Source organism: Manacus candei, unplaced genomic scaffold (genome assembly GCF_025592945.1).
Source record: "Manacus candei isolate 608988 ecotype Guabito, Panama unplaced genomic scaffold, ASM2559294v1 h1tg000025l, whole genome shotgun sequence".
In the NCBI taxonomy this organism is placed as follows: domain Eukaryota; kingdom Metazoa; phylum Chordata; class Aves; order Passeriformes; family Pipridae; genus Manacus; species Manacus candei.
In genome coordinates this window covers 10515226-10532093 of record NW_026138073.1, presented here as the reverse complement: position 1 = coordinate 10532093, position 16868 = coordinate 10515226, and the positions used below count along the sequence as shown (strand labels likewise).

Sequence of the window (16868 nt, the reverse complement as noted above, 5' to 3'; positions counted from 1 at the left end):
TGCTCCAACGGCAGGGATTTTGCATTACTCCACTTCAGCTTTAAGTACTGTCTCTTGCAGAAAAACAACAGCTTCTGCCCTGAGTGTCTTGCAGGGTGAATTGCCCAACTTTACAGCAATATCAGAACTCCAGGTGAGATGGGGAGGAGACTGAGACGCTGGTTAAAATAAAGCAGCTGGTTTACTTTAGGTAGGGTGAGAACAGAAGGGAATCGCAGATCCTCTTGGTGCAGGCTTGCTAATTAAAATGAGTACATGACTAGCCCTTAACACAGCTGTGCTTAGCACTCTGGTCTTCAGGCTACACCTCAGAAGGTAACAACAACCTGGAGTGCACAGAACTTAGTCTACCTCATCCCTCAGTCCTCTTTGCCAGACTGATAGGGATTCTCTGGGAAAAATAATCAGGGGTCTGGAGAGCCCTGGCTCATCAGCTGGCACTTTTTGGTGTCTGTTCTTCAGGGAGACACTTAAATCCCTCAATGCCTGTTAGTCTCAGGGTGATTCATGCTGGGAGAAGATCTGGACCCACTGCACCATTGCTCCCATGGAGACTCAGAAGTGACTTTAACACCAGTAATGTGGCTGGTTTCTTCTTCCAGTGGAGGCCAAGCAACCAAAAGCACAGTGCAAGAGATGTCCCAGCTTGCAGATCACCAGAGCATCATGTTCATGCCCCTGTTGTTACAAATGGGAAGCAATGGCTGTTGCAGAACAGGGCGTCTTCTCCTCAGGCCTGAGGCAAGCTTCATACCACAGATCCTTCACATCACTCTTTTAGGTGTGGGTTTACAGAAGAGCCAACTGAAGCGCCTTGGCACCAAGACCTCTGTCATGCCAAGCCTTTCTTTACCAATCTAATCCTGTGACTACTGGTCTTATTCCTGCTTCTTCCATCCAAGGATCATACAAATGTAAATTAAGTCCCACAGTAGCACCGTGATGCATTATTATCCCCATTTTACAAGAAAGGGAACTGCAGCACACGGCAATCGAGTCCTTTGTCTTGGTTCGCGCAGTGAATCACAGTCGCAGTCTGAAGCAGACTTTGAAGCCCTTCCTCCTTCACACTAACCACTGAAGTTTGAATTCCTTCAAAACCTGTTTGCTCTAATCCATTAACCACAGTTTTACTGCATCTGCAGACCTGTTCCACAGCAGTCAGGAGCCAAGGAAGGCATTTGGGTCCCAGCGTGGCTGCCAGGCGAGGCGTGAGGGCTCCGGCGAAGAGAGAGCTGAAACATCTCGCGCCTCCCAAGAACTTTCTGAGATGAGAAAAACTGAAGATAACTTCTGAGCTCTTCCATCATCTCCCTTTTAAAAAGCACCTGAGAAGTTACATCCAGGTGAATCGAAATTTGAAGTGCTATTGTCTTGATTACAGAGCTGGCTACAAAGGAAATTAACGAATAATAATTTCAAGGAGGGATTTAAAATTTCCATTTTCATTTTATTGTCAAAGTAAATATATTTTTATGAAGAACAAAAGAAAATATACAGAATTGTAACTTATGTACACTGGCTTTATAGGTATTTTTGTTTCCAATTTACACAAATTTGATACGTTATTAAAAGATATTTTATATAGATATGCATCTATGTACAGTTTTATTTACATACATTCATAGGATGTGATATAAACCAGTCAACAGATGATAGTTCATTTATATTAATTTCTAGAGGACAAAAGGAATGCATTCACTTCAGCTAGACCTGCTGTTCTCGCACAGCGCGGGCTCCTGCTCTGCCTAGCACTAGGATCGCACTTTCCTATTTCCCATTTTGCCAACAAAAAGGACAAACAGATGCTGTCTGCGAATGGAAAGGAAATGCAACATCCATTATAAAATCATTTCTAATTACTGAATTCTATTTTCTTCTAAAGCTTCTTACAATTGCCAGAGTTGAAAAGAAAAAAACAAAACAAGAAGAAACAAAAACAAAATCATTTGCCTGCTACCATCTGATTATTTGTTTAAATTCCCTTCTTAGCCAGCTATCATGCAAATTTGTTTCTTTTGGCTACTGTTCTCACCCATTCGCCCACCCCAGCTGCATGGAGCTCTGACATGGCTGTCAGGAAGGAGAGGATTAGCACTGAAGATCACCCTTAGACCCTGATCTCGCAGTGCTGTCCCACCAGGCCATGATGCCTCCCATCCTCCCTGGGCACGGGCACATCCTACAGACCCTGCCTGCCAGCAGGCAAATGGAGACTTAGCTCCAGCCAGCGAGGCCTTGATTCATGGTGGTTGCGGGGATGCCTGGTGCCCATCAGGACCACCAGGCACCTCCGAGACTGGGGCCCTGGTTTCTCCCCCACGATCACACAAGAGGATGGGAGCAGAGATAGGACCAGGGCTCAGACACTCTCAGAAATGTCTTCCTGCTGCCTTACATGCAGACAACAGCTCTTCTGCTAAAGACAATGGATGCTGCAAACCAGACTCAAAGGAAAGCAGTGTGTCCTTCCACACCTGGGCATCCTTTCACCCCATGGCAGCACAGGACAGAAGCAAGCACAAAGTACTGAAAGGCTCCACTCCAAGCCATTTCATCCAGCCTGAGCTTCCCAGTTTGCCTGGGATGTGCCTTTGCTTAAATATATATATATATATGTATGTATGAATATATATACATAAATATTTATATATAGCCCTAGCCAAGGGAAAGGTAAATGTGAGCTGGGGAAATTTGAGATGCATAGAGATGTGTATGAAGGCACATTCCAGTGCTCTCAAACCTTCTCTCCCCCTATCCCCAACTCCCACTATTCCTCCTCCTATGGCCAGCCCCTACAAATCCTTGGCTCAGGCGACCCAAAAACAAAGGAGTTGTTTTCATTTCAAAAGGAATTTGCTGTTTCCAAACTGGACAAATAGAGCAGCTTAATAAAAACTCACAATGAATGGCCTGTACATGAGCAAAGCCCTCAGGAATGCCAGGGCTATAATTAACTAGCAGCAAGCAACTTTTACATTTTCCTGTGCAGCAGAAAACAGCTAAAAATAAAACACTGTAATTTCCAAAAGAAGCAGCAGCAAAGGAGGGACAGATAGAAGGAAAGAAAAATAATATCCTTAAAAGGAAAAAAAAAAAAGGAAGAAGCACCCCACTCCCCTGACCCAAAAGGAACTTCATTCTCAAATCATCTTTGAAGGAACATGGGGCACTCAAACATGGTGGTATAAAGTAACAGCATTGACTGTTCTGTGGAGACAAATAAATTATCACTAGAAATACAGTGAGCAAAGTGCTGTCATCGGCTGTTGTGAGATGGCTGGGTGGGAAGGGGAAAGCGGGAACAATCAGTTCACGGAACGGACGGAGCGGTTGCTTCGTGGGAATCGATGCACCTTGACATGTTTGGACAAGTGGTCACTTCTAGCAAACTTCTTCTCACAGACGGGACACTGATAGGGTTTCACCCCTGAGTGGGAGCGCCTGTGCCGGGACAGCTCATCTGACCTGGAGAACCTGCAAGAGAAGAGAAGCCTTTTCAGATAAATGGGGTTTTATTTTGCTAAGTCTCTCACAGCAGGTAAATAAAAGTCCTGTCGGGCCACTGGGAGACTCCACAGACTGAAAGGGACACAAAGCAGGGCTGGTTTGGTCTCAACCATCAGTCAGCAGCAGAGATGGAAACACAAAACTATCAACCTCATGCCATGTCAGCTCTGGACTCAGCAATACATGGAGGCAACGTTTGTACCAACCTCGCCCTAGACCCAATGACATGGGTACAGCTCCACAAAAACAGTGCTGCTCTTGATCCCTCTGCCAGTCTCCCTCAAAGCTTCTCCCGCAACCTCTCTCCTGCAAATCCAAGCACGGACTCCTCTTAAGCAGAGACAACAACCACTGTCTTTTAGGAGAAATCTGCTTTCAAGCTCCCACTGACACAAGCACAACGAATACCCACTAACTGCACCTAGTTTGATAGGGACTCCAGATAACAGCCAGCCATAGCTACCCAAAGCAATATGACGACAGATTCAGCTGAAAAATTGGCCTCTGTACATGCTCCTGCAAACTAAATAAAGAGTCATTAACATCCCAGTAACAAAAACACTCAACATTGTAACAGCTGAAGTTCAGGTGGGCCCCAATGGCCATTAGCATAGTTACTATATGGGTAAATTGAAATCAAGGTTGAACCTTTAATTACCGAAACCGTCTTTCATAGTCTTTCGAATTTTAGATATTTCCCACCTTCCATCTCCATAGAAAAATCCTCAAATAGCCACTGTGAATCCACAGGCTTTACTGAAAAATCAACTAATCCTTTGGTCTTAACAGCAGGGCTGGCTATATTCTGAGTTTGGACATGACTGGGAGACAGAGGGTTAATTAACAATGTCACACTAAAACAACCCTGTCCAGATGGGTACAAAAAATTTTCTGCCTGACAAAGGGCAATTAAGTGTTTTGTTGCCAGAACAGTAACAAAGAGAGGCACAGAAAGAGAGCTTGCAAGAAATGGTATCAGCTGTTTATTTACAATAAATAAATGAAGTCATGGGCACTAGCTGAACAAATGGGGGAAAGAACATGTAAAAAAATGTGCCCTTCTGGCACAAAATATCATATCACCAGCAGAGCGAATACACTACTTTTATAAAAGGGGAAAAACAGGACCGTTGGGCTCCTATGAATAAGTCCTTCATGCAAGAAAAATAAGTTTCCACATAAAGGTTTTAATTAGCTCTGATCTCCTGCCACCAGTTGAGGAACAGGGCATAGGCAGTGGGAAAGCTGATAATGGTTTCCTCAGTTCCTGCAGCTCTTCGGTCTGGTCATGCTCCTCAGAGAACACTCAGCCAGTACAAAGCAGATGCAGATACATGAGATATGGTGTGGACACATCTCTCCCAGGGGCATTTCTATGGGAGAGTCTTTCATCTGTTCACTTGCATTTCTTCCTTTCCTTGTTTTGGTATCCCCAAGGTGAAAGATTCAAATTCTCCATTAAGGGCAACGAGCAGATGCCTTTATGGAGCTGTCAACCTGCTCCTTGTCTGGGATGAATTTTCTTTGTAAAGGCTACGAGAGAGGTTTCTCTTCATCCCTTGTGCTTGTACATTTCCTTTCTCTAGCTCCTCTGCTCCTTTCAGCCATAGCTTCCCAAAACCACAGTCTGGACCTGTGAGAAGCAGGGTCAGGGATTTCTCCCAAGTCCTTAGGAGGGAACTAGTCCAGTGCCACATCCTCTCAGGGATGCTCTCGTAGAGCTACAGGTGAGTGGGTCTGGAGAGGGCAGGATGTTGCCTGTGCAGACTGCCTCAGCAGGACTCAGTGCTGGACAAGGAGCACTACTGTTGCCAGTGGTGGTTACCAAATCCAGGGAAAAGAGGGAGCAGAGAGGAAAAAGTGCCTTTGCAAAGAGCTGTCCTCTTAAACACAGACTCCAAAGGAGTAAAACCAAATGTGACCAAGTTGCCTTGTCACATGTCCTTGGCCATTAAGGTCACCACCTGCAACAGAAGTGCAGTAGCACCTGGCTAATCCTGCACAAGAGCTTCACAAGTGCATTTTGAGGGGAATTGTATGGATGGTGTCAGAGAAAGAGGCGCATGTCAGGAACAAGCTTGGGTGAGTTCATCTGATAAAAATACACTCTGCCTCATAACGATGTCCTTAGCTGAAGAGGCAGGAATGTTGCAACACTGTTCCCCAGCAGTGACGAAAAGATCAGCTTACAGAGCCCACAGAAATAAACCTCGAGCTGTCTGTGTGTTTACAAAAAAACAACGCAAAGGTTAGGACAAGGAAGCCGGGAGGATCTGGTGGCCTGCGTCTGCAGTGAAATATTTGCAGCACCTCCTGGCACTGAGATCAACCCAGGAAAAGCGCAAATATTCCCCCGTGGAATGCCAAATTCAACCAAAAAAAAGGAAGCTCCAAGGAACACCTCACCATTCTGTCACTTCCATTTCCAGACAGATTCCTCCTTCACAAGAAAGGTGGAGGGATCTGCGCAATCCCACAGCAACTAAGAAGAGTCTTCTTCATCCTTCTATCTGGTGGGATCCCAAAGGACCTGTAACTACATCTCCCTTGAAGACAAATCCTAGAGCTCCCTGATGTGTAGGACATGTCCTGTGTCTCCTGACCATATGAGGACATTGCTATGTGGCTCACAGGGCAAGAAAATTCAACAGCTTCAGCCTGGTACTCCGTGGTCCCTACCATGGCCACCAGCTGTTGAGGCCAACTCACACTGTGCCTCTCCCCTGTAGCGGAGGGGAAGCTCTGAATTTGTCCTGCCCATCCTGAAAGCTCTGCTAAAATAAACCAGCACACCTCCTGCACACCTGGAAACCCCTTGCACAGCACCACCAGCAAGAAAAGCCAATGCAAGACACATGCTCTACCCTACATGTGGTACTTCCCACGCTGGCCCAGTCCCATGTACACTCCTGACCACATGCATTACCAGCCTTTAAACCCTCCCTGCCAAACCAGGTAGAGCTTATATCCCACTCTGTCACCTGTGGAGCCTCCAGACAGAAGGTGCAGTGGGGCAATTGCCTAATCCTCCCGCCTTGCAACAACTGCAGCTTTGCACATGCTGCACCAGGGAGGAAAAGCTGTGCCATGACACAGCTGCGGGGCCTGGCCCACACTACAGCTCAGGTCTTTGGCTGGGCCTTTCTGAGGAGCAGGGCTAACCAGAGGCTGGTGTGCCAAAGGTATAAGCTGGCACGACACGGATCAGTGCATCGACCGGGACAGCGGGGCATTGAATGCCGCGGGTCACTGGACGCTTACACACAAACGCCTCTCTGCAGCCTGCCCAAAACAGCTCTTGCCCTGTGCCAAGGAAGGGCACAAGCAAGCAGAGTTCAGCCTCCTCCAAGGAGGTGCTCTGGTTCTCCAGCTGTCCTAGGAGTGAGCAAAAGGGTTTGCTGTGCGCACACTTCTACTCTGGTGCATTTAAAGCATGCAACCCATCATAGCAGGGCTGCCCAGAAAGCTGGAGAACCTTTAACACCCCAGAGCTCAAGCACTTTGTGCTAGGCAACACTTTGTTTTGGTTTTGAAATTACTATCTCCAGTGAGGTCAGATCTTAAGTGTTTTCAGTGAAAAAATAAATACACAAGCACAAGAATGTAGGGAAAGGAGGGGGAAAGCAGAGCCCAGCAGTGTTTTAGTGCTTAAATTCATTTGAGATTACATAAAACTGTGAGCAAACAGAGAGTCCAGATGCATTTGACTTAAGTCATGTGAGATCACAGCTCTCACTGAACTTCTGGAAAGGTAAACATGGTTTATTGATGAAAGGGGACTGAGTAATTCAATGCTCAATTGGGTCTGGCCTTTGATGTGGGAGCAGCGTGCAGGGGATGTGCAGCAATCTGAGGCTTGTGCTAGATGAGCACAGGAGGCAGCTCCCTAAGCACAGCCTCTCCTCTTGGCTATAAACCTCTTCCCTTGGAGCAGAGCCCTTCCAAAATTTGGGGGTTTGTGGGTTTGTGGTCACATCCTGGGCTGTGAAATTCAACAAGACAAACAGCAACAGAGTTTGAAAAGCCTTTCCAGAAGCTGTTCCTCGTAACATGTTCCTCATAATGAAAGTAATTCCTTTCTCATTCCTGTTAGGGTCATCTTTAAAAAGTTGTGGTGGTTGGAAGTTCAGGGTGCTCCTGGTTGCAGGACCTGCACTTCTCTTGGCCCACCAGTATCCTACTTTTGATCCACATCATTCACTGTAACACTGGGAGAAGGGAGGCACCCATTGTAAGTTCAATCATCCTTCACCGCTTAATATTTTTCCTAAACGTTCCCCTTGGTTTTGCAGCCTGGGGAACACCAGCTCTCTAATAACAAGGAGCTGGAGAAGGTCATCCACAGACAACACCTCAGGCTCTGTATCCTGAGCCACAAAGTCACTGAGAGCATTGGTACAAATTTCAGCATTCATCAGACAAACCCTCACGTGCCACATGCAATTGTCACAAAAAGCAGAGTTTTGGTTACATCCCAGCACAAGGAAAGCCAACATGATCTGCTGCCTGTGTGCTTGTACTCTGGCACTCAAACCAAAAGGAGCGAGTGCCTCTCCTGCAGGTGAGGAGGAACCAACCTGCAGCTTCTGGGACCAACCTGCTGAACATCACGGCTTTGATGTCAGGGCATCCTGAGCAGCAAGGCACTGAGCTGGCTCATGAGAAGTGCCACCAGGACAAAAGGAAAGAAAATCACCCCCAGTTCATAGAGCCACCATAAACTGATCTCCTCAGTCCTTCCAAGAGGCAAACTTCAGACTGGCCCAGTCAGGGATCAGCAGGTTCAGCTCCATTCTGACCTTTTCCCTCAAACCAACCCAGCCATCTCTAACTGCTACATCTCACATACTTGCATTTTTACAAAATGCTCTCCTGTTACTTTTTACCTGATCTGTTGCCCATGATCACAACCATTTCCTCGTTAGACATTGTTCACTGTACCTCTGCAGCATATTCTTTGAAAGAAATTCAGTTTAATTTAATACAAGGTAGTTAAGACTATGTTTTCTCCCATCGTCATTTGTGGTGCTGTATATTAATTAGACTTGCCTGCTGGCAAGTAATACAGCTAATTGGAAAGAGGGAGGAAGGCTCCCATCAAAGTTTCCTTAAAATAAAAAGTTGATATTTTTAACAAAGATTCAATTTTTCAGCTAGTATTAAAAATAAAATAAAATGAAATTAAATGAAATAAATAAATAAAGAGATGCCCTCTTGCTCAATCAAACCTGCAGTCTTTCATTCAAGCAATGCTTAACTCCACCTCAGCCTTCTGGTCATGTTGTTACATCTGACAGCTTTTTGCAACTTTGAGTGGCACCCACGCATTCTTCTGAATCCAGGCAGAGAATAAAACCCCGAGTATGCCAGAGTGTCACTGCCAGCATTTCCAGAAGGAGTGGGATGGAGTGCATTTTCTATGAAAGTGCACAGAATACTGCTTTTAACCACACTTGCTTATCACAGCCCTTCACTGACCGTGTTTAGTCCCACACAGTTGGAGCCACACATGGCCACGCACAGTGATTCTGCCCTAAACCACCCAGTTCACTCACAGCCTCAGCTGGTACCAGCCACAGGTCTGCTGTGGCTGGTGTGCTGCAACCAGGCTGATGCAAACACAAGGTATTATCTGTGGTAACAAGCTTAATTTGACCCTCTAGAATGAAGTACAAATTACAATGCTACTCCTATTTTTTTAAGACACTTAAACAGCTGCTGCCAGCAGGTGATGCTCTGCTATTTAATTTATCAAACCCCTTGGATCACCTAACAGAAAGAAAAAGGTTTTCATTCTCAAACCAACCAAACAAGTTTTGGGAACAGAAACAGTTTGTAAATCAGAGTACAAACCTACTTGCTCAGCAAGTTAGGTCAAGTGAGCAGAAAGGGGAAGGGGGATTGGACAGAGCTGCACCCCAATACTGACCTCCATCCACAGCCCGGCCACGTGCACGCAAAGGGCTTTTCTCCTGTATGTCTCCTCAGGTGGGCTTTCAAATGGCTGCTTTTCGTGTACATCTTGGTACAACCAGGAAAAGAACATTTGTGCATTTTAATGAGTTCAGCTGCAGGGTTCTTTTGAAATTTCTGACCCATGATGATTCCCGTCTGACCCTGGATCATGCCTCCTGGCCCAATTGGCTTGGCAGCAATGGGGACAGGAGCAATGCGGACAAATTTAGAGGACAAGTTCAAATTGGACGACTGAACTATCTGAGGCACAAGGGCAAATGTCTGTCCTTGGATGTTGACTAGGAGCTGTGCAATTTTAATATTTTCCTGTGCTGGTCCTTGGGAACTGGGGCTCGTGTTGGACTCCTGTTTGATCTGTACAGGCTGAATTTGGAGCATAACCGGTATCCCATTCTCGAGGGTCATTCCTCCATTTGAAGCTTGGCCACCTTCTGTTACGCTGTTCAACTGTTCATTTTTACTCTCTTTTAAACTAGTGCTGGGTAACATATGGTCTTTTTGCTGTAGCGAAGCAACAGAAACTTGGCCGCAGGCTCTCAAGTCCTTGGTCTCACTTTTAGGTCTTTCTTTGAGCTCCAAGTCCATGTTCTCCTCCAAAAATTCCTCAATTTCCTCAAGTGTGGGCTGAAATGGTCCTGAGTCTTCCATATCCACAGCAAATTCAGGCAACCTAAAGTACTCCTCTTTCACTATTGGTTGAAGTCTCCTTTTGTCCCACCATGATGTATTGGTGTTCCCCAAAGATGCCTGGGACAATAAGTAGTCTAAGATACTGTCCTGACTTTCTGCACTGGATGTGCTTCCATAGCTGGAGCTGAGGACCTGGGAATCAGGGCTGGAACAAGAACAAAAGCTGGACGAGTCACTGTCATCTTCTGACAGGGGAGAGGGCAGCATTTGGTAGGACCTCACCCCTGCCGTCATGTCCCCAAAGTATCCAAGAGAAGATCTTGTAGATGAAAAGGATTCATCAGTAGGCAGCAAGTGATCCACCATTCCTGGGCGATCTCTTAAGGGTATCCCAACAGCATATACCAGGCAGCCAAAGTTCAGGTGAGAGCCTGAGTGTACAAAAACAAAACAGCAACAGTCAGAAGCTGGTTTAATTATTTATCTCCATGAACTAAAGCTTGGAAAGCCCTCTAGCCCACAGGAAAGTCCAGAGCATGCAGCCTCACTGAGTACACATGCTGCTACATGCTTTGATATGTCTGTACCACCCCAAGGACTGTCAGGGCCAAAGCGTTTTGCAGAATTGCACCACATATTTGCAAAAGAATTCTTTCAGAAATCATTTCCCAACTGTGTGTGCTCTAGATTTACATCTCCATTCCAGAATAATACTGGCAAAAGAAAATAAATTATGAGCTTTTGCCTAACAGTGAAATCTAGAGCCAAAGAAGGGAATGGGGAGAAAAAAAATAAAGTGCTGAAATTTTTACCACCTAAAAAAAAAACCAAATAAAAAAGAAGTTTATTGCTGGTGACCATAAAATGCAAATCCTTTTCTTATCTTGTAGCTTTCCACCACCTTATTTTTAACTTCCTCAGTTCTACAGATATAGGCTGTTCAGCATAATGCAAGGATCAATCTGGCAGGAGCCAAAAATATTTACTGTGCTTCAGCATTTACTAGGCGGATTTTCCCCTCCAGATGTAATGAATCAGTGCGCCAACGTCATCATCACCTGCACTGTCCTTAATAAGGCTGGCACTGCGCTGAGCTAATTACCATGTCCTGCGAGGCAGCTGGTGGCTGGTTTCACCTCGCTGCTCCATGCTCCTTTCTCTCTGGGTACGGAGGTTAATGCGAGCTCGTTCCAGTTGCTAAACTGGGAGGGCGGTACGGACTGTACGGACCCTCGGCATCTCAGCCTGCTGTGAGCCACGGTGGGCAGCTGCGATGCCAGTTTCCCCCTCCTCCGTGTCGAGGCGGCGAGCGGAGCATCCCGCAATCCCGACTCACGTGAGCCGTAATCCCGCTACAACCCCACGGAGCCGCAACAGCAAACTCCCCCTCCCCAGCGCAGCCCACCACAATGCTTGCTTACGGCGGCGGTCGTCCTGCGCTTTCCCGCTTAAGGCAAGCAAACTTCCTAGAAAGGTTTCTGGGGAGGGAGAGGTAGGAGGGACATCTGCGTATTTTTTTCTTTCCCCCCCCACCTCCTCCCCGAGGGAAAAAAAAAAAGAACTGCTTACGGATGGAGACTATGCCTCCTAGAAAGCAAACGCAGAGACCTCCCGATGGAGCGAACACTGGCCCTCAGTCATTCGCTCAAGGTGACTGATTGAAAACAGAGCTGTACATGTGCATAATAAAACAACTCTTTCTGTGGAAGGTATGTGGACTGCAGAGATAGAAGTCATTTGATCAGCCTATGAGGTTTTGCGTGTGTGTGAATTAGGAGGCATGTGACCCAGTGCGAAGGAAATGCCAGTCAATCTTGTTACACGCTGTCATTTTCCACAGGCTCTGCTGCTGCGCTTTGGACGCTTTGCCATGAATAGTCAATAGCTCCCAGTTTTGTGCAGGGAAGGGGATGGTTGTTACTGCTGTTGCAGAGCATCCTTGCTGCCTCATCTCCAAAACTTGCCCTATCTTTCCTTCTCTGGAGAGAAAAAAAATCAAAAGGTGTCTGTGTGCTCAGGGCTGCAGCAAACACAAGGTGAGGTATTTTACACAACACCCCTAAAGAGCTCTGTCCCATTGGCAGCATCTATTAATGTTTCACAGGAACCGGGGGAGGGGGTGGAAAGCACCCATATTTCTTAAAGATACGGCTTCCTCATTCAAACACACATGGAGGAAACAGTGAAGGGTTGAAAGAAAGGCTTAAAAGTAAGATTGCACATTTTCCTGGTATGCGCGTCCTGTCACTCAGCTATGCTTGGAACAGATAATGAAATACCCACATGTGCCTGACACGAGGAAGTTCAAACAGGGGTTAGTGGCTCTGTTTTGTGACCTTAGCCTATAATCATTGCTTATAGTAAAAGTGAAGAGTCAGAAGAGCTGAATTATTTCTAACACACTTTTTTTTTTTTTTTAACTCCCTGCATTGATGGAAAGTTTCCCCAGCAGAAGTCCCAGAGCTGAGCTATTCCAGTTTTGAAACAGAAAACACAATATGCTTCTGACAAGTTTGTATTGGCATCCAGTAAGAATTCACCCAAGCAGATTGTTTCTATCTTGCACCAAAAACTGGTGACTGTCTTGTGAAATTTGGGGCAGAAAGAAGGACTTGCCCTCAGATAGTTTCTGATTCTTCCTTCTATGTCTGCATTGTTTCAGCCTAAACTTCTGAAGAATGGGGCTGTGAGAGAAAACTGGACTGCAATGTGTGTTTTTCTAAGAAAAGCTGGCGTGCTCTGCGTGCACCAAAAGCAGTTGGCAAAGTTCTTTTTGAAAAACAGATAATAAAATGCCTGTAAAACTAGAAAGCAGCATATCAAAATATCCATGTATTTCACTGGGAATAGAACTAAACTGTAACTTGAATAAGGGTTTAAACGAGGGGAAAATTAAAACCAACAAACCCCTAGCAACTGCTGCGGGCCAGTTATCACAGCAGAAAACAGCCAGCACGCTTGTTTCTCGTCTCCTTTGACAAGGAACATTGTTACTCAGTGTAACCAGAGTCTTTTTAAGAGGGGACTGTCAGAGGCAAATAGATTCAGGCGCATTAAGGGCCAGTTCTGCTTTCTGTGCACTCTCAAAGCTTGCAGAACAGCCAAGAAGATTTTGGGGAATGCCTGGAATGCAGAATCAGGCCCTGGCTATATTTTTCCCCTAAAGGCCAGGCTAACAACGAAAAGGCTTTCATCCCTACTTTGCCTGAAGACTCAGCCAAACCCAGAAGATTAGAAAACAAAACCAAAAAAAGCCAGGGCTGTGAAAGCTATGAAAACTAATGATGCTGTTTCCATAAAGCACTTTCATCTCTAGGAGCCCTGAAAACATGTTAGAAATGTAAGCACCTATAGTGAAACCGCAGTGCCTGAGCCACTGAAAACAGCCACTTCTAGAGTGAAATACAGCAGCTGTTCAGCAGCACAACCGTCTCCAATTTTTAAGAGTTCCCTGGGTTGTTATGATGTCCTTTCTGCCAGAAACATGTTGTTCTGTTTAAAACCTGTCCATCTAATCCCCGGATAAAAAAAATATTGACAAAACGAAACAAACCAGAAAAGGCATATTTTGATGCAGAGCAACAATAAAATGCTAAGTCCTGGGAACTTGCTGAAACATGGGGACATATATCCCAGTCTGTCATTTCTGGACAGTCAGCCCAGCACAACTCATCACACAGCATATATGAGATGCTGACAGTCATTTCCTATGTATACTGCCACAGCTTTTTCTGGTTTAGGACTAATCTCTTTAGTGTTTTCTCTTGTTCCCTAGAAGGTTTTAAATCTGTTCAGGCTGACTCCTGCTCCACAGAGCATGCCATAAACCAGGCAGTAAACCGGGCCCAGCATTTCTAAGAAATTAAAATAGAAATGCATGGGGGGGAAAAAAACTAATAAAAAGAAGCCACGAGCCAGGAGTAAACCCATTTGCTCTCCTCTCTTCTGCGAAGTGGTTGTGTTGCTCCATGGACACAGGGGGGTGTTTAGAGTCTCCCTGTTTGTTTTTTCCAAACCTACCACTTATGGAAAGCTGCAGAAACGTTCCCAAAGCTTTCTCTTCTGAAAACTGTCCCACTCTAGCCGCAAACTTTGGTTTCTGCAACAGGAAGCACTTCATCTGCAATCTCCTCCCCACGGAGTGCACCCCGCTGCCTGCTGCACCCCGGCAGGGAAGGGTGCCCCAAATAATGCGTGGCACCAGCTGCCTGGGCAGGGAAAGGGGGGCCGAGAGACACACACGTTCCCATCCCAGCACAAGCACAGCCAGGTTTCCACGCCTGCAAAGCATCTGCTTATTTGGTTTTTTGATTGTGGTTTTCTGTTTTGTTTGGGGGGGGGGGTGTGTTAATTATTATTTATTTTATTGGTTTTTCCTCCATCCCTTTTCAGGAAGCTTTGGGGACCCGAGCTCCCCCTTTCTCCCCCGCCCCCGGCGCGGTCCCCTGGTCACGGTGACCGGGAGTAAACCCCCCTCTCCCCGCCTGTCACTCCACCGGTGCAGCCCCGAAAGAGCCCCCCAGCCCTGGCCGCAGCCCGGCACCCTCCCGCTGCGCCGCCGGGGGTGGAATTTAATCTCCCACCTGCCCCGTGAGCGGGCAGCAGCGGCACAAACACCCCGGCCGCCGGTGCGGTGCTGCGGGTGCGGGGGCACCGCCGGAGGGGTCGCGGCCCCGCGCCCCCCGCTCGCCCTTACCTGAACTCCTCTGCGAGCCGGGACGGGGGGCAGAGGCCAGGAACGACCAGAAGGATGTAAAAACAACAGCGAAAACGGGGGAAAGAAAAATAGAAACCAAACAACAAAACCAAGCCACAAAAAAAAAATAAAATAATTAAAAAAAAAAAAGCAAAGATAATTATAGAAATAATAATGACAAAAAGAATTTAAAAATAAACATGGGGGGGGAAATCCCACGCACGACAAAAACGCAGAATTACAAAAAAAAAAAAAGCCAACGACAAAACAAAACAACAAAACAACACCAGAACAGGATCCCGCACAGGCAGGAGCGGCCCCGGCGGACGCGGAGCGGCGGGAGGCGGGCGCAGCTCCCCCGGGAGGCGGGTGCGCGGCTGCGGAGCGCGGCCCCGCTCCCGTAGTACTATATCCCCCTCACATGACGGGCGCCCGGCGGCGGCGGGGGAGGCCGGGGAGAGGCTCGACCGCGTCCGCCGCCACCATTGGCCCCGCGGCGGCGGGGGCCGGCCCGGCCCCGGCCTCAATGGGAGCCGCGGCACCGCCCGGCCCGGCCCCCGGGGCGGTGCTGGGCCGCCCAGAGGGACCCCGGGGACGTGCGAATCCCGCAGGGGATGCGCGGTCCTGGGAGCGTTTAGCGGGGCCTGCAGCGATAGGACAAGGAGTAATGGTTTTTGAAGTAAAAGAGGGTCGATTTAGATTGGACATAATGAAGGGTGCTTCACAATGAGGGCTATGGAATACTGGAACAGAGTGCGCGGAAATGTGGCAGATGCCCCATCCCTGGGAACATTCCAGGTCAGGTTGGACAGGGCTCTAAGCAACCTGATCTGGTTGAAGATGTCACTACTTGCTGCACTAGCTGGACTTTAAAGATCCCTTCCAACCCAAACCATTCTATGATTCTGTGAGTGTACAAGTTTCTGGACATCTCCAGGAGATAAGCAATTCCCTGGGGAGGTGCAAGTCCCTGGAGTTGTTTGAGGAATCCCAGACTCTTTCCCTGCTGCATGCCCTCACTCCTGCCCCACACCCTCACACCTGCCCCTTTCTACCTGCCTGAGCTTGACAGGGTGACTTCCAGCATGATAGAAAGTATCAGGGTTTGGGATGTGTTCCCCTCCACACACCCCCACCATTGTTATTACAGTCATTACTAGTTTTTAATATAAATACATATATTAATTTAGATATATATATATATACACACACAGTATAGTTATGCAATACTTGGCATGGATCATGTTCAACCCCTGCAGAGATGAAGCCCACCTGAGGAAGCTCAGAGTGGTGCCAACTGCTGCAGAACTCAGTGGTTTTTCAAATTCAGTTTTTTCTTTTTTCAGATCCTTGGGAAGATGAAGTCCAGGATACCATAATGCAGTCTTGGGACAACAGGTCTGTGCACCCTTTTCTGAGGGCACATGGGACAGCACACCATTCCTACTCTCTCACTGTGGATCTCACTGCCCCACAAGGAAAATGAAGTATTATTTTCATTTTATGGTGAAACTGAGGCACAGAGGGTCAAACCAAATGCCTGTGGCAAACCAAGGTGCAGTCTCATCTCTCTTCAACTCCAGCTCAATTTAAACTGGCAAAAATATCCTCCATCTGCATTTCTTCCTAATTGCCAGTAACACATTCCACATCCTGGCAAATGTAAACCACTCACTTTCCACGAGGGCATTCAGCCTTAAAAAGTCACTGCAAGAGGGCCTGGCAACAACACAGGGGTGACCCCACAGGTGTGGCCTCACTCCAGGGGAACAACCAAAGGACCCGGGAATGCTGAGGGCTCTGCTTTCATGCACATACCTCTCTCTTCCTCTCCACATTGTCTCAATGAATAATGCATGAATACACACTCATCACAATCCTAGATACTATATTTATACAAGTACATCAGGGCCAAATTCTGCATTAGTGTAACTCCACTGACGTAAAATGCATTACATTGGTAAAAATGTTGGCCTTAAATATTTTCACCCAAAATAGATGTTTGGCAAACCTTGTTTTACTGCTTTCTGTCAGTTAAAAACCCCTTGTTTCCTGA

The 16868-nt window shown here is 46.9% G+C and overlaps 1 protein-coding gene across 3 annotated transcripts; it reads right to left on the bottom strand.

The window, feature by feature from the left end:
* Nucleotides 1-1429: 1429 nt before the first annotated feature.
* On the bottom strand, nucleotides 1430-15246 carry KLF15 (KLF transcription factor 15). Of its 3 annotated transcripts, none has more exons than XM_051788890.1 (3): nucleotides 14813-15246; nucleotides 9440-10547; nucleotides 1430-3477 (listed from the first exon to the last, which is right to left on the bottom strand). In XM_051788890.1, the coding sequence occupies exons 2-3, from the start codon at nucleotides 10480-10482 to the stop codon at nucleotides 3309-3311; spliced, it is 1212 nt and encodes a 403-aa protein (XP_051644850.1). In that variant the 5' UTR covers nucleotides 10483-10547; nucleotides 14813-15246; the 3' UTR covers nucleotides 1430-3308. The 3 variants fall into 3 exon arrangements, with proteins under 3 accessions (XP_051644850.1, XP_051644851.1, XP_051644852.1); XM_051788891.1 differs by lacking the exon at nucleotides 14813-15246 and adding an exon at nucleotides 11686-14494; XM_051788892.1 differs by lacking the exon at nucleotides 14813-15246 and adding an exon at nucleotides 11018-11604.
* Nucleotides 15247-16868: the final 1622 nt, after the last annotated feature.

Bases quoted from the DNA above. Each gene is read 5' to 3' on its own strand.
- KLF15 (XM_051788890.1), bottom strand. From the start codon at position 10,482: ATGGTGGATCACTTGCTGCCTACTGATGAATCCTTTTCATCTACAAGA. The intron at 3,478-9,439 runs GTCAGTATTGGG...CTTCTCTTGCAG, and splicing joins TGGCCGGGCTGTGGATGGAG to GTTCTCCAGGTCAGATGAGC.